The sequence below is a fragment of the Arvicanthis niloticus genome, chromosome 2 (genome assembly GCF_011762505.2).
Source record: "Arvicanthis niloticus isolate mArvNil1 chromosome 2, mArvNil1.pat.X, whole genome shotgun sequence".
NCBI lineage: Eukaryota > Metazoa > Chordata > Mammalia > Rodentia > Muridae > Arvicanthis > Arvicanthis niloticus.
Window position 1 is genome coordinate 98,370,668 of NC_047659.1, and position 20,096 is coordinate 98,390,763.

General features: G+C 48.6%; 1 protein-coding gene across 3 annotated transcripts in view; it reads right to left on the reverse strand.

The window, feature by feature from the left end:
- Positions 1–244: 244 nt before the first annotated feature.
- Kcnip3 (potassium voltage-gated channel interacting protein 3) overlaps positions 245–20,096 on the reverse strand; it is a 65,626-nt gene continuing 45,774 nt past the window's right edge. For 2 of the 3 annotated variants that reach the window (XM_034494776.2, XM_034494777.2), the window contains 7 exons: positions 9,298–9,422; positions 8,817–8,886; positions 8,500–8,570; positions 3,998–4,105; positions 3,533–3,637; positions 2,858–2,920; positions 245–2,120 (listed from right to left, as the gene is read on the reverse strand). In XM_034494776.2, coding sequence (XP_034350667.1) covers positions 2,073–2,120; positions 2,858–2,920; positions 3,533–3,637; positions 3,998–4,105; positions 8,500–8,570; positions 8,817–8,886; positions 9,298–9,422 — 590 coding nt within the window. In that variant the 3' untranslated portion in view covers positions 245–2,072. The remainder of the gene's footprint in view (positions 2,121–2,857; positions 2,921–3,532; positions 3,638–3,997; positions 4,106–8,499; positions 8,571–8,816; positions 8,887–9,297; positions 9,423–20,096) is intronic. The other variant, XM_034494775.3, reaches the window with a different exon arrangement.

Here is a 20,096-nt window from a genome sequence, read left to right on the forward strand (position 1 = left end):
GCCACGGTGTCCCACAGCCTTATGTGTTTATGGCTCCAGTACTGGAACATCTACTGAAGGTCCCTAAGGCCCATGATGTGTGACATTTTTTTCCCTCAATGATGTCACACTGGGAGCCTGGAAATTTCTGGGCATTTGCTTCCTCAAAGCCACCTGTCAGCATCTACCTGCAGGAGTCATAGCTAACAGCAGCAGGGAAGGAATGGCTGACCGATCATTCAGATGAAGCCGAAGAGAGTCCATCTCCTTTGTCAAGTTTCTTTTATTAAAATATATAGGACTGAATATTGGTGGGCGCTGAAATAGGAACCACCCTTCCAGGCTGCACCCAAGGGAGACGCTTCTGCCATGCAGACATGCGGCCAGTCTGTGTCCCTGCAAAGGGGACAGACCCCTCCAGGTTCGGCGTGCAGCCAGAGGCTAAGGGGTGCAGCAGGTTAGAGTGGTAGCCTTCTCCGTGGCCTTGGCTTCTCACAAGACAGGGACCTCAATGAGAAGAGCCAGGCTGGGGTAGGGGAGGTCCCTGAGCCAGGGAGAGCTGATGGTCTGTAGATGGGGTAAAGGAGGGCCCTAGTTAGGATGGAGATGGGGTTAGTGCAGCCCTGAGAGGGGGTCCACCTGTGTATAGGGTGCTGTCACCCTGACCTTCCTCTAAGGACCTCTCTTATCCTGGGGTTGGCCTTCTGGGGAACACTAGTGGACTCTCAGAGGCGGGCCTGAGCAGACAGCGGGCCACAGGTGATGGAATGTACTTTTGTGGGAATGTTCCTCCAGGGAACATGCTGCCTGGGACACTGTCCCTTCTGGGGGAGGCCTTGGGAGGCAGGAACAGCTCTCTCTTCTCCTGAAGGTCTGTTGACCTGTTGCCTGGTCACAGGTCCCCAGTCCTCAGGGCTAGCTCCAGCTTAGGGCTAACATGGACTCCGATACCCAGGGTGCAGCCCAGGCAACCAGAGTCTGCAGGTTTGTGCTTTAGAATGTTGGTGAGCTGGGCTGGGAAAGGTCTGTGAGACCGCAAGGCTCTGAGGTACAGGATGGATTTCTGAGCATCTTTCTTGGCCACTGAATCAGGGCTACAGGAACCCAGGCCTCTCCCACCCAGGGTCCCCTGCCTCCCCTTGTGGGCGTGGCCTGAGCTGCTAGGATGTTTTTGTGCTTTTTGTATTGGTTGGGATGAGCCTGTTCAAGGGCAGCCACAGAGGTGTGGCTGATCGGCTGTGTTAAGGAACTGGGCGGCAAGTGGCCAGGGAAAAAGAGGGGGATGCCCCCTACCAGACCTCTCCCATCACAGTCCAGCTCCCTGGTTGTCAGTCCCTGAGCCAGGTGATCTCCCCAGAGAACCAAAGAGGACCTTGAGGAGGCCAGCCTGGTGCTGGAAGTCGGGAGATCTCTACCAGTCACGTTCCCATTAGCCAGTAGTCTTCACCCAGTGGTATGGACAAGCTGTTTCCTCAGTTTCTCTATAAACCTCAGTCCTGACCTACTCTTAAAGGAGGACATAGCCCAGTGGTCCCTCACTATCTAAGTTCACCCCACAATAGGTAGCCTGGCACTGGGGTTCCAGGGCCTCAGATGAGCCTTAGCATAAAGCTGTAAGCTCCGCTTCCAACACCATTTCTCCCTACTCTTGGCCCCTCCCCTCTAGGCCTCTATGGAGTTTCTGGGAGCTTTCTAGGAGCGTGGGTCCATGAGCAGGGAGTAGTTTGATCTCCCAAGTGGTAGAAAAAACACAGGGACCTTAGCTTTGTAGACCTGGCCCTCTTGGGCTCTAAGCTCCTTGTGGGTAACATCCAGCCAGGGCTGGCCATCCCAGAGGCAGCCTTTATCTATTGACCTGGGAATAGCTGGGGGTGCCTCCTGGCTGCCACTTCCTTTGCCAAGCCAGAGGAACTGTGTGTGTGTGTGTGTGTGTGTGTGTGTGTGTGTGTGACTGTGTCTGTGTCTTGGAAGTAAACTGCTCACTTTTTGCAAATATATTAGAAAAAATGTTTCTTATAGAGGCTTCTCCTGTCAGGATTGAAGCTTCTCTGGGTTGAGAAGCAATGGCCATCCAGGGTCCCCTCCCACATGTCCTAGATGACGTTCTCAAACAGCTGCATGGAGCTCATGATGTTCTCGTCCTGTATGAAAAAAGGAGAGGCCAGTCAGGAGCTGGGGGCAGGGCAGAAGTATTCCCCAATGCTGACTAACTGCAGATTCCTGTCAGAGACTATGCCTCATGGGGTAGATGGGACACTTTGGAGCAGAGGTATGGAATATTTAGCCCCAGAGCCCAAGTGGTAAGGTACAGCCTGTCATCCCTAGGGATGGAGCAGGGTCCGGCCACCACTGATGCACAAAACCCCCTGGCTACAAGTCAAGTCAGAAACCAGGAGTGATTCAGAGGTGGGAGGCAGTGGAATGTGTTTCTTGTCCCCATGGTCTCTGAGAGGAGGAGCTGCAGTAGTGCCAGGGAGGCTCTGGCTACCTTTCCTGTAGTGTGATTCTGTCTGAGGAGGATACTGGGCTCATGACCGCCCCCTGCTGACTCCACATCTGCTCTCTGGAGATACCATGAGCAGAGCTGAGTGAAGTTCTGGGAGTGGGGACTGGGTGAATGAGGGAGGTGGCAAGTTCAGGGGACATCGAGGAGATGGACTCGGGAAAGAGGAAAGATTCCCAGTAAGTGGGACCTGAGACCTGAGCACAGCTAATGGCATCCTCCATATACCCTGGCAGGAACAGAACCCTGTGTGTGAGGAGGGAGGGAGGAGAAGAGAGAGAGAAACACACACACACACACACACACACACACACTCTCAGAGAGAGACGGACAGACTACAGAAGGCCCCAAGTCCAGCCCTCTACTGCCACCTACCTTCTGACAAGTCTCCAAAAACTCATCAATAGTCACCACTCCATCCTGGTTCCTGTCCATTTTCTGCAACCCAAACCATACCCACGGTGAGCCTGTCCCTTAGGACCTTCCCCTGAGCCTGTCCCTTAAGACCTTCCCCTACTCCAGGCTGAAGACACTGTTGGGGTGGAAGTGGAGGCCTTCCTCCAGTCCAACTGGTCCCTCTACTTCCCACCCTTCCCAGGCAACCTTGCCCTTGGCATCTCCTCAGGGGGCCTGCGTAGTGAGCTCCCTGCTGGCTTACCTTAGCTCCTCAGCATTCTCTCTGACAGAAGCCAGAGCTTATAAGGGATAGAATGACAGGGTAAAATTTAAACCATTGGTTCCTTCAGTCCCTCCAGAATGGAGGCAACTTCAGTACCACTCAGGTAGAATGGAAGGAGGGGAGCTTCTTCCAAATGTGTCCCAGAAGGCACTAAAACCCTGGTCCCAGGGTGGGTGCCAGCCGCCTCTGCATCTCACACCCAGGATACTTCATTCCCAAATGAAGTTCACTGGGACAGGGTCTAGGTTTCATTTGCTTCTCAAGGGACATCAGGTAGGGCAGAAAGGAAGCCTAGTTGCATCTCCTCACTGGCATAGGCTGAAGGCTCACTAGGGCTGTCCCCTCCCCTCAGGAAGCCAGGGCTCACACACCTGAAAGAACCTCTCCACATGCTCCAGGGGTGCGTCCTCTCGCAGGATAGGGTAGGTGTGGCGGCCCATCATGTCATAGATGGACTTCATGATGGCCAGCATCTCCTGCGGAACAGAGAGCTCTATGAGTCTGCTTCCACTGCAGGGATGCCTGGGATCTTCGGGTGTTACCTCCAAAGGCCAAAGCTACCTCTAGAGCGGTGGTGAGTCTGAGGGGCCTAGAGAGTGAGCTGGGACACAGAGAGAGTGACCTGGAGCCTATCCAATGACTCCCAAGAGAAACTGGAAATAGATTTATGTACCTGTCTCTAAAACAAGAAGTTACGATTGTTTCAGATAAAAATGTTTGAGCCAAACCAACCACTTGTGAGACTGTGTGGCAAGGTCTCAAGGCAGGGTTGAGAATCACCAGGTTAGTGGCTTCAGGAGAGAGAGGAGGGGCAGGCAGGCCTGCCAACCCAGTACCTCTTTGGTGATGTAACCATCCTTGTTAATGTCATAGAGATTGAAGGCCCACTTGAGCTTCTCATGGACCGTCCCTCGAAGCAGGATGGAGAGCCCAACCACAAAGTCCTGCAGAGGAGAGGGAGGGTGAGGAGTGGCAGCCACAGCCGGGGTTCCCTTTCCCGCCCACCATGTGACTCCCACTGAAATTTACAGTCCTTCAAATGAGGTCCTCCTCCACAGTCGAATGGTAGATGTGTCTATTCAAATGGTCAGCATGTGGGGTTGTGTGCATGACAATGTGGATGTGTGTGTGTGTGTGTGTGCGCGTGTGCACGCATGATAGTCTATTCTGAGTCAAGCAAAGAGACTCAACTGTAAGTTTCATGTCTTATGCTCATTTTGTACATTTCTGCTGTCTGGGATGATCTTTCAATATACAAGGGTGTTCTATTTCAGTCTACTAAGCATCTACACGTCAAAGGTCCTTTTGTTGTGTATGAATTCCAGTTGTTAATTAAAGCACCTGGAGGAAAGGTGCTTCCCCCCATCTGGAAGGTGTGAGAAGCAAGACCTATCCCTCCCACCCCTGCTCCATTCTCTTTGGCTATTCTGAGAGGAAGGGGATGTCCAGTGGAGTGCAGATGGAGGCTGCAGAGGGACAGAGTAGATCCTCAAAGGACCAAGTCCCTACTTCCAGGAAGCCTACTTCCAAGAGGGAGGGACCATGGGAAACAGAAAAGCAATTTGGAAGGAACAGAACAGTCCAGAAGGAGAAAAAAAACCCATAACAAAAACAAGGAGACCCCAGAGGTTAGAACCTGACATGCCTTACTATAAAAATAGGACGCTGTTTAAAGAGAAGAGAGAGAAACAATCCAAGACCAGAGAGAACTGGTTGTTAGGGATAAAAAAAAACCAACAACCACAAAAAAAGGTTTGGAGGAGCAAGGAATTGAAGAGAGAGGGAGTGGGGAGAGAGGGAGAAAAGGGGAAGGAGGGAGGGAGAGAGAAGGGGGAATTTCCCAAGGGACAGTGCTGCCAGGACAGAAACTCCAGGCAGAACTAGAGAAATGCAGCAGAGTGAGTCAGAGAAATAGACAAAGATTTCCCAGGCCCCACCCCCCACCCCCCACCCCGGAACTGTGTGAGATCAGCTGCAGCTGAATCCACAGGCACAGGTCCTGGTGAGGCTTAGCAAACCTGGCTGCCAAGAGAGTGTTTCCAGAGATAAACACAAAAGTCAACTGGGAAAAGCAATCAATATCAATCATCCATCCATCAATCAGCCATCCTTGTCAATAAGGTCCCCACACTACTGATCAGAATCATCTGTTGATGAGCTGCCCTAGAGGGATGAGGCCTGAGAAACAACCTCCCTGGAAGTTCTAGTCCATGTAGCATACAGAAGGGGGGGGGGTGGGGGGAGTAAAGGCAACTTTACCCAGAGATACCCATAGGCACAAAATCCCTCCTCACATAGTCTTTTCAAGGAGCTTCTGGAATGTGCACCCTTAAAACAAGCAAAGCCAGGAAGAGGGAGCTAAGGGGATTCCCCAGTCTAGGGGACTTGACAGGAGGTGGGGGTTGAGAAGCAGATCCAAGAGGGCCTGGTGGAACCCGGGATCACTCTCTGATTCCCATTACAATCCTGCAGTCAGTTGGCTAGAGGCGGATGGGAAAGGTGTGAGTCGGCAGAGGCTCAAGACATCACATCTAAACAGGATGGACCAGAAGAGTCATAGAACATGTTATAAGGAGACTTGGAGCCTAAAACTTTGGTGTAGGGGTCACCGGATCTTGCCAAAGTCTGCCCGGTCCATCCGCTGGTCTTGGAAGTCATAAAAACATTTCAAAGGAAAAGCAAGGTGACATTTCTTACACTCTTAAGCTTGAGGAATGATCACCAAAGTATGGGTGTGGTTTACCCAAGCAGGGAAGATTCAGAGTCAACCCCTAAGGCATGACAATCCACCTCCACCCCGCCCACTTCACAGGCTTTCCCCTTGGGAGGCTGAGGGGTGCAGTGTCTACCTTGGCGCGCTCTTTCTCAAGTAGACCACAAGAGGGCGATAGCACCCTCCTAGCCTCACAGGAATATTCAGCCACACAGCCCACGGCTTGCAGAGCTGTCCTGTCCCTGCAAGGCCTCCGGAGGACCTCATTTGTCAAGGAAAGGAGCACAACTTGACCATCACCGGTCTTAACTCCAGGCACCCAGGGCATACCCAGGCTTCAAAGGCAAAAATCCCGAGGATGAACGCAACGAAGCTGCTGTGAACCAAGGGTGACTGATAGGCTGCAGGCCAACCTGTGATGGCAGTGTTCACACCATGTTAGGAAGGCCAATTCGGTCAGTGTCACGGAAGGCACTAGAGGGTTAGGATTGGGTGTACAGTATAAGGAAGTGGCCACACCCTCTAGACAAGCGATGGTTCCACTCTCCCAGTGAGCAGCTTGTCCAATGCTACTTCCAAACTGGGAACCTGGGAGGCATCCATAGTTACTAAGTGTTTGGAAAGCAATGTGTCTCTCTGGTAAGTTGAACTAACTGAATTAGAAAGGGCCTTCGTGTCATGGACTGTGAGCTCATCCATGTCCAGCACTGCCCGTGGCAGGTGGAAGGTGGGAGGGTCCTGGGACCACGTCCACTTGGCTCTACCGGGGTTGGCCAGTTTTAATGTTGCCATTCTCATGTTGTCAAGGGATGGGAAGTTGTGAATATTTTTTTTGTAAAGTTCTGAGGACTGATGCTGAGTTGTGCCCCTCCCTTCCTGCAGCAAGCTTCCTAGAGGAGAACGCCACAACCAGGAGGTTCCTCAGGAGACTGAAGCCAAGGGGATTTGTTTCCCAAACAGAGGAACATGTGGAAGACTGGATGATGGCAGTGCTGGGTGACCTGAGAAGGTGCCAGAGGCCCCATTTCAGCCACTGACATACCCTGCTTCCCATACCCCAACCCCACCTCTATGTCATGTGGGAAGGGTCTACAGGCAAATGACAATCACAGGAGGAGGTTGTCCTTCCCAGCCCATGGATACACAAAGGGGTCCTTGGAAACTGACTGAAGGGCTCACTGATGACTAAGTAAAGCTCTCCCATGTGGTCATGGCTGGACATTGTTCATTGGATTTCTTTTCATGCTTCCTCATCACCCTCTGTGGTCTCAGGGGGGAACCCCAAGCACTGGTCACAGGGGAAGCCTGGGGGGCCACACAGCTCCCCACTAGTTCCTGTTCTTATTGTCTTTTCTGTATGCAATGACTTTGGTGTTTGAGGTGTTAATGAAAATAAGTGATTACAACACAATATGTATACAGAGATGATGGCCCTTCTGGTTGGGGCGGGGACTGTGGTCACAGAGCCAAGCCCAGGCCTCCCAGGGCCCATCCAGTGTATCAGTGTAGCTGGTGCTGTGTAAAAATAACCCAGCGGCATTATTGACGAGTTATTATTACCCCAGCCTGGCGGTCCATGGCATTTCTGAGCTGTGTGCTTGCTAGACCGCGTTCCCGCTGGCCGCCCTTGGTCTTGGAAACCAAGCTGGGGCACTTATCGATCAGGTTAGCTCTCAGTGAGGTCCCTCTCTGAAGAGGTTTCAGCTTTTCTCCTGCAGCTATTTTTAGGGACCTGGGCTCCTCAGATGGGGCCCGTCTCAAATGACTGCATGTGGCCATGATACCACTGTTCATGGGGAGCCCAGGCTGTCTGGACCGATGTGAAGTGGCTGCCTTCTCCTTCTTCACCCTGAGCAACACTGGCCTTCACTCATAGTGTCCCGCTGGATGGCAACCTGGAGGCTTCAAGCCCACTCAACATGTTTTCTGGGTGTTTCTGCTTGTTTAGTAATAAGGTCATAGATCAAAGATTTGAAAACCCCACAATTAAACCCTGGTCCATTTGAGAGCCAGGCATGATAGCTCAAGGCTGTAATCTTAGCACTCTAGATGCTAAGACAGGAGGCTTATGAGTTTGAGGCTAGACTGGATTATATAGAGAGACCTGGTTTCAAAAAACAAAACAAAACAAAACAAAACAAAACAAAACAAACAAAAAAACAAAAACAAAGGCTGGTAATAGCCACCAAGCCTGACAGCCTGAGTTCAATACCCTGAACCCCCATGGTAGAAGAGAACTGGCTTCTGCACGTTGTCCACTGACCTCTACATATGTGCCCCTCCCCAAATTCATGAAAATTTTTAAAAAAAAATCTTTGATCTCCTTAAAAATGTAGATTCATGTTGGATACAGTCAAGAGAACCGCTAGCTGAGGGTGTGCTGGCAGCTTCCTCGGCTGGCTAAGTTGGATACAAACTCCCAGAATGGAAGAGACAGCTGAGACTGGGCCATTGGTCCCCTACCCTTGCTAGCCAAGTGTCAACAATCTGTCCTGAGTGACACATGGAAGGCTCTACCCCAGGACTGAGCCTGACTCTCTCAACAGCCCTAAGAAGTTGGTCCTGGGGTGAGGAGACCACTCTGGAGACCACAGGGACAGGACATAAGGGTCAGCACGGACCTACCTCAAAGTGGATGGCCCCGTTCCCGTCAGCATCGAAGGCGTTGAAGAGGAAGTGTGCATAGGTGGTAGCATCTAGGGGGAGAAAAGGCAAGGCTGGAGTTGGGGGCTGCCGGGATGACTGTTCCACCCTCACACAGTCCTGCCTGGAGCTTCCTGCCCAGTGGGAGTTCCTCTCTGGTAGGTCAGAGGCAACATCAGGCCCTCCAAACAGGAAGGGGTGGCTAGAAAGGGAGGAATGGTCATAGGGCACCCTCCCCAAAAGAGGGGTGTAATCATGGTTTCAGGGGAGTGGGGGAGCCTGGCCTTGCTTGGACTTACCTCCTTGGGGGAAGAACTGGGAATAAATGAGTTTGAAGGTGTCTTCATCCACCAGGCCCGTGGGACACTCCTGCAGGGGGAAGTGACACCTCTCAGTGGCCTTGGCCACTCCTGGCTCCATGCCTCACCCCACAGGGCTGACCCCTTTCCACCCTCTTGGGAGATAATCACCTGAAGCACAGTTTGGCCCCTCTGAGCTAGGGAAGCTTTTTGTGGGGCAGGCAGAAGGTCATGTAGACAGGGTTGTGGAAGCTGCTTCCTTCATGACAATGCTGTTCCAACTGAGACAGCATCTGAGGCTCTGACAGAAGAGTATCTAATATCCATGTTAGCCCCCCCCCCAATAGCTCTGCCACAAATATGAGCCCTGCAAAGACCCTCCAGGGTATTTACTCTGGAGAAATTTCTAGATCTCCTGGGTCGGAGACAGGAAGGTGGTCAGGTTCCCTTGAGACTCCGATGGGGACACGGGGACACTCACGTTCTTGAAGCCTCGGTAAAGGGACTGCAGCTCCTTCTTGGTGAACTTGGTTTGGGCCTGTAGTTGGTCCAAGCCCTCTGGCTGATGGCGCACCGTGGACAACTCCAGTTCACTGTCACTGCTGTCTGAGGAGGACACACCCAGCAGGGAGAGAGACATGTGGTGTGGGCAAGAACCAGGACACAGGCAGAGAGAGAGGGTTGCAGGGACTCTGCTTGTGTGACTGCCCTGTACAGCCATGCTGGCTGTTAATGGCACAGATGAAGAGGCTGTGACAGAAGGGAATCCTTAGGAGTTGTCTTGTGGGTGTTCTAAGTCCCTCTTCCTGTCACCCTGAGCATATCCACTCCTCAGTCACATGGGGAAGGGGAGCAGGAGGGAGACTCTGAATGGGGAGACACAAGAGAAAGACCTCATGGCAAGATACTACTTTACACACTATCTCTTCCATGCAGCCCTCCTTGATCCCACCAGGAGTGGGGAAGGCAACCGCACTGGTCTATCCCGGTGTGGTGAGCGTGCTGCTTTGTTGGGTGGGCCAAGGTCTATTCTCATTTCTATTATTCCCACTTCTGTTAAAAACAACACACCAGAATGTGAACCGGGGCTGCCTTGCGGTAAAATGAGACTTCCGGTGAGCTTTTCTGATTACCAGACTCCCCATCCCCTTCTTTTTCCCTACACACACACACACACACACACACACACACACACACACTTTCTTGGGAATGCTTCATGTTCACACAAAGACAAAGCTGTGGACAAGAGACCTGCAAGTGCCTACCCCTTGTGGGTGACATGTTCTCAAAACGCTATACTTTCCACTGACACAAGTGACCCTTCGTGTCACAATTATGTTTCTACCAACAAAGGAGGTTATAGACAGCCATGCTTGCTGGGCCTGGGGCAGCCTTCACACATGGCTCTGCCTGGTGTCAGAAGCACCTGATGTTTCCCCAGCTAACCACATACCCTGGTTCCCTGGTGAGGGCGTCATCTCTTCCTTCTCTTATGTTTCTGGCACTGTGTTCCTGCTTCATTTAGAAGATGCACCTAGAGAGATATTCCCCAGAATACTTCTGGGACCTGATGCTTCCCCTCCTGCTCTATGATGTGCCCCTAGTGAAGGTGAACTCTCCCATGTGGGTGGTGGGCACTGGTCTTCAAGCCCGTGATTCCTTCTAGTTCTTTTCTCCATGTCTTTCTCCTTCTTTCTGGCAATTCTCAGCTTCATATGGATGTAGTGGACTTTTAAAAAAATGTTTGTGGTACTGAATTTGAATATAGCATCTTATGCAGGATGGACAAGCGCTCTACCACTAATCTCTAGCCAAGCCCTGGAAACTGTTAAACCTGGCTGCCTATCAAATGAAGCCTTGGCCAGCCACCTGAGAGCCAGCAGTGCCATTCTGGTTGGTGTCCCTTAAAGATCTGTACTGGGATACTCAGAGCAGCAGTGAAGGTCTTGTTTGTTTGTTTCACTTTGTCATCAGATGGGGAGCTGGAGACATCTTTGTCTATCATAGCAGGACAAACAGACAGATGTGTGGAGGACACAGCCAAGGAGAAGCCTTTGGTGTGACCTGCACGAGCAGTGTGAATGCCAGAAGGAACAGCTTTGTCTTGGTTAAGAGGCAGACTTTTCAGACTGGGTGATAAAAAAAAAAAACATCCCGAACCAAACCAAACCAAACCAAACCAAACCAAACCAAACCAAACCAAACCAACCAACCAACCACGACCACCACCACCACCACCACCAACAACATGCTGTCAGAAATGAGAGCCTGAGTACAAAGGCACAGGCTGGGGTAGAATAAAAGTTAAAGGAAGAACAAGACAGCCAGAGATTTCATGATGAGAAGATTACTTCATCCAGAAGACACAACAATATAAAACTTCACTGCATCACTTAAAAATAGCTGCTAATACCTAAAGCAAAGTAAATAAGTAAATAAAAAATCAGAACTACAGGAAGGAATGACCCAACCACAGTTGAAGATATGAACATTCTTTTTCAGCAAATGGCACAAGTAGATATAAAAGATTCAGAAGCCACTATCAACCAATTTGATCTAATTAATATTTATAGAACACTATATAGAGATTGTAGAACACATGTTCTTTTCAAAAGCCTAGCCTGTGGTTGTCAGGATATACCAGATGCTGGTACAGAAAACGGATCTGGCTGCAATGGTAATAAGTTAAAAATTTAAATAAGAAATGCTTAGAAAAAAATCTTAAGTGTTTGGAATTGAAACAATATGCTTGTACTAAGACCACAGGTCAAAGAAGAAAATTTGCAAGGTAAAGTCTGAACTAAGCAATAGTGAAGACACAGAATGCCCAGAGAGAATGCCTTATCCTTTAGATTCTTCTACCAGAAAAGAAGATAGGTACCCAGGCACAGTGGTCCATGCCTGTAATCCCAGCATTCTGGGGACTGAGGCAGGAGGATTGCTACGAGTTATAGACCATTTCAGGTTACAGAGTAAAACTATCTCAGAAGAAGAAGGAGAAGAGGAAGAGGAGAAGGAAGAAGAAGAGGAGGAGGGGGAGGAGGAGGAGGAGGAGGAGGAGGAGGAGGAGGGGGAGGAGGGGGAGGAGGAGGAGGAGGAAGAGGGGGAGGAGGAGGAGGAGGAGGAGGAGGAGGAGGAGGAGGGGAGATGAAAACCAATGATTCAAGCTTCCAGATCTAAGCTTTTTAGCATCTAAGGAAAATCTTAGTTTGTAAAGTACTTGCTGTGAGAGCATGGGGACCTGAGTTACGCATGCACCCAGTGAGGCAGCTCCTCCAGTAAAGACGCTTTGCAGGAAAAGCCTGGGGACTTAAGCTCGACTTCCGGGAATCCACACATAAAGTCAGATGTGCTATAACATTCTTCTGTAAGCTCACTACTCGAGTTATGGTGAGGTGGGAGGTAGGACAGAACTGCCTGGAAACTACGAAGCTGGCTATCCAGAAGTCAACAGAGCATCAGAAAAATAAGATAAACTCTGCTCAAAAACAGGGTGGAGGATAAGAACCAACTCCTTCAAACTGACCTCTGTACATGCACCATGGAATGTGTACACACAAGAACACACACACACTGATACACACATACACACACACATATACACAGACAGACAGACAGACACACACACACACACACAGAATAGCAAAATAAATTATAAATTCAAGGTAAATAGAAGAAAGGCCATAAATAAAAATATAGTGACACTTGAGTTGAGCCAGTCATGGTGACTCACCCTGTAAATCCAACACTCAGGAGCCTGAGGCAGGTGGATATCCCCCAGTACAAAGCCAGACTAGGCTCAACAAACAAACAAACAAACAAAAACCAAAACAATAAAAAATCAACAGCAACAAAGACACAATGATAAGAGAAAAACAAGATTATATGTCAGGGACCGCTCTGCCAAATGTTGGAACCCCCACTGCCAAAAGCTTGGGGGCCAAAATTGTTAGAGCCCACACTGCCCCAAGCTTTGGGGGCTAAACTGTCCTGGCTCGTACTGCTGCTCTGGTCTACGGGTCAGGGTTTAGCAAGAGAGAAAGTAAGGGCAGACTCAAAGAATGGAGACCAGACAGAGTGTGATTCAGTCCCATTTATTCTCAAGTCTCTCTTCTTCTCTCTCTCCAATTTTCTTGTTCCTAGTCCAAGTCCCAAGTCTCAACTTCCCAGTCCCTAGTTCCTAGTCCCTAGTACCTCCAAGTTCCAAGTTTCCAGTCCCTTCTTCTGTCTGCCTCTCGACTTTTATAAGTCTGACTTTTCAAGTCATGTCTTTAAGTCACACACACCCAAGGGAAAATTCTGGGTATATAAAACAAGATGTTATCAGAGTGTGCTCAGCTGTTGTAGGCTGTTGAAAACAAGTCTCTTGTCAGGTTATATGGCTCAAGATGGCTGCAAGGATGATAGCCGCCTTCTGTCATCTCCCCACAATTAGAGCTCAAGAAACAACAAATAATAACAAATAATACAAAAATTAGCAAGTCAACAGAGAAAAGCCAATAAAACCATTATGAAATCCAGTAGGAGGTCAGAGGTTAGGAAGACATTTCTAACACATATGAGGACTCATCTACAGAACATGTAATGAACTTCTGTAAACCAACAATAATATACCTGATAACTCCATCTTGCCCAAGAGAAGATCTGTAAGTGTTCAGTACAAGAGCTGCCCTTAGCATCAGGGCATCAATCAAAGAAATGCAAACGAGTCCATATAAACTGCAAGCCTTCCAATCAGACCATGCCCACAGGCACCGCTGAATGTTGGTGAGGGTGTGAATCTCTTGGGAGCTCACGTTCCAAGATAGTAAGTACAAAACGTTGTATGAAATGGACCACTGCTTGGCGGTTTCTTAGGAAACATTTATCAAACCTGTGACAACAATCACATGGGATAAATGAGATACACAAAGTCCACAGGGGAACTTGTGCAAGGATATTCAAAGAAGCCTGATTCTTACTAGTGTATTCAATGACAACACTGAAAGCTACCCGGTCAATAGAAGCATGGAAGTGTGGCCCATTCACTATAAAGGAACAACATTCTCCATTAAAAACAAACAAGGGGGGTGGGGAGTGGCTGGAGAGATAGCTTAGTGGTTAAGAGCACTGACTGCTCTTCCAGAGGTCCCTAGTTCAATTCCCAGCGACCATATAGTATCTCACAACCATCTGTAATGGGATCCAGTGCCCTCTTCTAGTGTGTCTGAAGACAGTGACAGTGAATTTTCATAAAACAAACAAATAAATCTTTTTTTTTAAAAAAACATAAACAAGGATCCATTCATATCTGGCAACATGAAGCTATCTCAAAATATTATACAACAGAGAGAACTTTTTCTCAACCTCACGTTCAGTAACATGACCCCATATGGGGCTACAGGCCCTAGTTTAAGGCACTTTGTTCTAGACATAAGAAGTAAGCACAGACATACTTAGACAAAGCCTAACACTAAGTCCTCCTGTGAAGATCAAACGGGTCATCCAGGAAAGAACTATCTGCCATGTGCGCACATGTGTGTCATGTGTGTGCAAGAGCTCACAGAGAACAGAAAGGGCCTGGAGCTAAAGTCACAGGTGGTTGTTAGAAAGAGGGAAAGGGGGATTGAAAATTAATAATTTAATGACAACAGCCAGCCGTGGCGGTACATGCGATATTGTAGAGGCAGAGGTGGAAGTGTTGTGAAGGCTAGCCAGAGAGGCAGAGACAATTTGTGGCTAGCCTAGGCTACCCAGCGAGACTGTGTCTAGAGAAACAACAGGGAACAGTAATGCTTCTCTGACCCTGGCACTCTGAAAACCAAGTTCTCAAAGGATCCCAGCAATTGTCACGCCAAGATCTACATAGTAATTTTGATATGACAGCAATGTTATGAGGGAAGACAGACGGCATTTCACCGTGGAAGCTAAACACAAAATCTTGACCCAAGATTAGCCAGATGTGCTTTTATTTTGTTGCTGGTTTTTAAAATATATGGTAATTAGGATCGGGAAGATTGTAAGAAGGGAAAAATCATATGAAAGTCTTACTGTGGGGTTGCACATGTGTGATCTAGCACTTGGGAGGCAGAGACTGGAGGATGGAAGCTCAAGGTCACCCCTGGCTACACAGTAAGTCAAGGCCAACCTGAAGTGTGTCAGCCTGTGTCTAAAGAAGAACTGAGGATGATGAGGTGGAGTAGGGGGGAGGGGGAGGAAGGGGAGGAGGAGGAAGAGGAAATGAATTCATGGAAAATCAATGGCAGCTCTCTGCACCAGTAATAGCCACCTAGAAAATGCACTAAAAATAACAAGTAACACTTGCACAAGGAGGAAAACTAAAAGGCATTGAAGTAGCCAGGAAAACTCAAAGGGCCTCTATACAGACAGATTAACCTCCATGCTACATGGAGCCACGTGACAATAACATAATATTATAAAGTTGGATACCATTACAAATACACCATTTCTCCTCAAAGTCATACATATGCACAGTCAATGCAATGTCAGCCAAAACTCCAGGCTGGGGTCAGGGGAGATGGTTTAGCTGGTGCAGGGATTGCAGCATCCCAGCATCCACATAGAAAGCCAAGTCAGGCAGCTCATACTTGTAGTCCCAGAGCTGGGAGCTGAGACGGTGGGACTCCTGGGCTCTCTGCCCAGCTAGTCTACTCACTTAGCTGGTAAGAGACGCCATCTTAAAAAAACAAGGTGGCTGGCCCCTGAGGAATAACACCTGAGATTGACCTCTGGTGCCCATGTATACCTACACAGGCACACACAGACACAGACACACACACACACACACACACACACACACTGAAATCCAGTTAGATTTTTCTAGACTCTTGATATACTTAGTCTGAGTAAGACTTTTTCCCATTAGAAATTTATCCTATCAGTCTATTGCACAGCTACCAAAGAGAATGTTGTATAGCTGGAACCAGGAGGAACCCACGCACCAGCCACCTAGGGAGCTCTTGGAGACAGAAGTGTTAAGGTGGGTTCCACAGTTTGTTTAGTAGGGGTGTTGGAAACTCGACATCCCATCAGTGTGCAGAGAGCAAAGTTAAATCTCTTCCTTGTAGAGCACACGGCCAGATGACCAATGACCCAGGAGTAGAGGGAAGTGACAGAGTTAGCATCACAAGATAGAAGCAGACACTGAGACCAGCACTAGTGGGGCTGAGGCCTGGACCCATATAATCCAAAGAAAACTCACTCCCACAGTTTCTTCTTCCCAGGATGCCAGGAGAAGCTTCTGCAAACATGCTTGCCCTTTTACCTGCCCCTTGTCTACTACAAAATCTAAAGTGACCAGATAGTGTCCCACGCTGGCTCAGACTTCACCTCTGACATCTCTCCACTTTCTCCACTCAGCTCTACTGCCCCATGTCCTCCCCCAAACCTACCAGGCATCCTGCCCCTGGCTGTGCCTCTGCTCACACATCCGTCACCTTCTCGAGAAGACAGCCACACTGCTATCTACCCCAATCCTGGTTTTACTCCTTGGCTTGGCTCTGACTTGTGAGTATATGCACTATTTCTGTTTTCTGTGCTATGGATTGGGTGCCCTGTGGTCAGATTTGGAGATAGGGTATGCTGGAGGGCATTGCTGTGGTTTCTATGAGTGTCGCCCCCACCAAAGGTTTGGTCCCAGCAAGAGAAGTCAAGAATAAAGCAGTCTCAGCAACAAAATGGGCCACAGTAGGGAAAAAGAGTATTGGTTAGGATTCCTCAGAAGGGCAACAGAGCAGGCAGATAGCTGTATGGCTTTCCAATGTCACTTAAACTCCAGGGTGTCCCCAAATCTACGAATCCAGCAGAGCACTAGGACATGGGGAATGCTCTATCTCTGCCTGCCAGGTCCCAGCAACCCTCTCCCTGTTTCTGCCTCAGCAGTGGGACTCTTGCTACAACACTGAACTTTGTGGATTAGAGGCCTGAATTTAGGCCTTCATGTTTTCAAGCCAAATGCTTTTCCAGTTTCCCCAGCCTTGGATCTTTTTTGTTTGTTTGTTTGGTTGGGGTTTTTTTTGTTTGTTTTTGTTTGTTTGTTTGTTTGTTTTTGGTTAAAGTCTGAAGTCCCACATCGTCTGAGATGTTACTGGCTAGGCTTTTTTTGTTTTGTTTTGATTTTTTTCTGAGAGCTTGTTTAGGGGTTCAAGAGATCAACATAGCTATGTGTGTGTCCTTGACTAAAGATTGTTCCTCCTCTATTTAGTCTGAGGCCAAAACATGCAGGAGGGACACATACAAAATTGTGAGGGAGGAAGGTGACACCTGCCTAACCAGCCAGATGAGCCTAATCAATGCTGGTGATCAGTAGGTGGCAGCTAAATCACCCTCAAATTCAAGCTGGGTTTCCTCATCAGTACATAAACTGCACAGGGAGGTCCTGCCCTGCCCTCCATGTGGCTCCCTCTATGCACCTACCACTGTAGGGGCTTGGGAAATATGGGGCTTGGATTTGCTGAGTGGACACATCAAGGGCCTGGGGAAAAGACCTTCTTGGCCCACCCCAGTAGCTGAACCCATCCAAGCTTCCTTGGACAGTCACTGACACCTTTGAGCAGCTGCCCTGGAGACCCCTGGAGCTTGCCACAGCAGGAGAGAAGACAGAAGCAAGAGCAGAACCTCCCTGGAACCTCCTCATGAGTCGGCAGAGGATGCCAATGTTATTTCTTTGTGGCATGCTTCAGAGGTACCACCATGCCCACTGGCTCCAATCCCTGTGACTTCAACCCTCCCAATAGCCTGTTCTTCCTCCTCCCCAGTGCTGCTGATTTGGGCTCCTCAGGGTGCAGAGTATACTCATGCATCCCATGGTGACCGGTGTGTCAGCATGTCTGGCTAGGGACAGGCAGAGCTGGTAGAGGGAACAGACAGACTCCCTGAAATCACCATGACACCTGGCAAAGTTAGGATTGAATCTGGTGTTTAAGAACATCTCAGTGATCACCAAGGGGAGAGCTCATGGGCCCATTCACATGGTGCCTCTGGATACAAAGTTTAATTTCACTTATTTTGGGAAATTATAAAGACCTTAATATGGTCTCTGCACCAGTGACTTATATCATCCCACACTTGGGACGCAGAGGAAAACTGGTGGCTTATAAACCCAGTAAGGTCTATTGTGAATAGACAAGAAAGTGGTCCTAATTATAGCCGGGGCTTCACCTTCCCAGCTTCATTCGATGGCATCTCAGGGTTTCCATGCAGGGACCCTTCTGTCACACACTTGGCTTCTGCAGATCTCCTTAACAGTGGAGGAAGATTCCACAACCCCTTTCCTCACATATCCTTCTTGACTCTATAGCTAGAACTACATGACGACATTGCCAAGTATGGCTGTCCACTTGGGGTACAGCCTGGTACCCTAAATTTGCAGCAGCTTTCCTTTGTTTATTTGTTTTAGGAGCAGAAAATTCCTCAGGTCTTTTCTTTGCCCAAGCTGGAAGCTTAGCTGCCCCCCCTCCTCCCCACCATTCCATTTTAGAACAAACCTTTCTTTAATCTTATCTCTTTCAGCACAAGCCACGGCTCCAACGTTAAATTTCCCTAGTTTCTTTTTCATTTAAAACTCTATGTTTTATATTTGGTTTTGCCTTGCTTGCTCTTTTTCACTGTAGAACTTTATAATAGTGACCACTAATAACTGCATGGCAAAGTCAACATTAGGCTGTTCTGAAATCTCTGTCAGGCAAATCAATCCTTTCTAACTTAGCCTCAGGCAGATTCTTAGGTCAAGAACAGAAAGCAGCCGCATTCTTTACCAAAATACTCTAAGAATGGTCTCTACTCCAGCTGCTAATACTGTTCTGAAACCTCTTGAGCTGGGCCTCCACAGACCAGTTTTTTGAGTTCCTACTAAGACAGCCCAGCAAGGCCTGTGTACAGCACTCAACAGCTTTCCCAGTCTAAAGTCCCAAAGCATTCCTCCACTTCCCAGTGTCAACTTCTGTCTTAGTTACTTTTCCATTGCTGTGATAAGACACCATGACCAAAGTAACATATGAAAGAGTTTATTGGGGGCTTATGATATCTAAGGCTAGAGTCTGTAATGGTGGAGCAAGGACATAGTGGCAGAGACAGCTAAGAGCTCTTGATCCAAAAGTCGGAGGCAGACAGAGGAGGTGGTGGTGCAAGCGTTTTGAAACCTCAAAGCCTTCCCCCAATGGCACACCTTTTCCAACAAGGCCACCTCTCCTAATCCTTCCTCAACACTTCTACCAACTGGTGACCAAGGATTCAAACATATGAACCTCTAGGCTCTCATTCAAACCACCACAACACCCACACACATGAAAAAAATAAAATCTTTTAAAGTACTCAAGACTGGGTACTTGATGAAGAAACCTGTTTGGCTCATAATTCTGGTAATTGAAGGAGCCAAACAAGAGGGTTCCTGGTGAGGGCTCCTCTGGATACATTGTAATGTGGTGTAAACCAGGGATTCAGAGTCAGGCTTGCTTTTGTATGTTTCTGTTCCTTCCGGAACTAACCAGGATCCCAAGAAACTACACTGATCCCTTTCAGGCTTCATGTGATGAGATTTAATGCCCACAGTAAGAATGTAGGAACTGAAGCCGGGCAGCGGTGGCACAAGCCTTTATTCCCAGCACTTGGGAGGCAGAGGCAGGCAGATTTCTGAGTCGGAGGCCAGCCTTGTCTACAGAGTGAGTTCCAGGATAGCCAGGGCTATACAGAGAAAAAAAATAATAATGTAGGAACTGAATTCAACTGTGATATTCTGAAGGAAAGTTTTGGGTAGTGACTGGGATAATGGGCTCAGAATGAAACCCCCATAATGGAATCTTGGTGGCTTTGTTTATTTTGAATTATATATATGAATACACTGTAGCTATCTTCAGACACACCAAACCAGAACCAGGGCAGTGGATCCCATTACAGATGCTCATGAGCCGCCTCATTGCTGGTTGCTGGGAATTGAACTCAGGACCTCTGGAAGAGCAGTCAGTTCTCTTAACCACTGAGCCATCTCTCCAGCCCATCTTGGTGGATTTGTAAGGAAGTGGCCATAAGAGAAACTCATGTAAGTTCCCTGTCTCTCACCATGCAATGTCTTGGACTACTCAGGGGATGCTTCAAGTAAGAACCTATCACCAGGCAGACCTCAACCTGGAAAGCTTTGGAACAGAAGGTAAAGTCAACCTTCTGTCTTTATAACTTCCCCAGTCTGTGGGACTGTGATATAGACTAGATAGTCTAGTCTAAAAGATACTAGACTAGTCCATGGAACACCAGCTGTTTGCCAGGTAGTTCTAAGCACACTGAGGC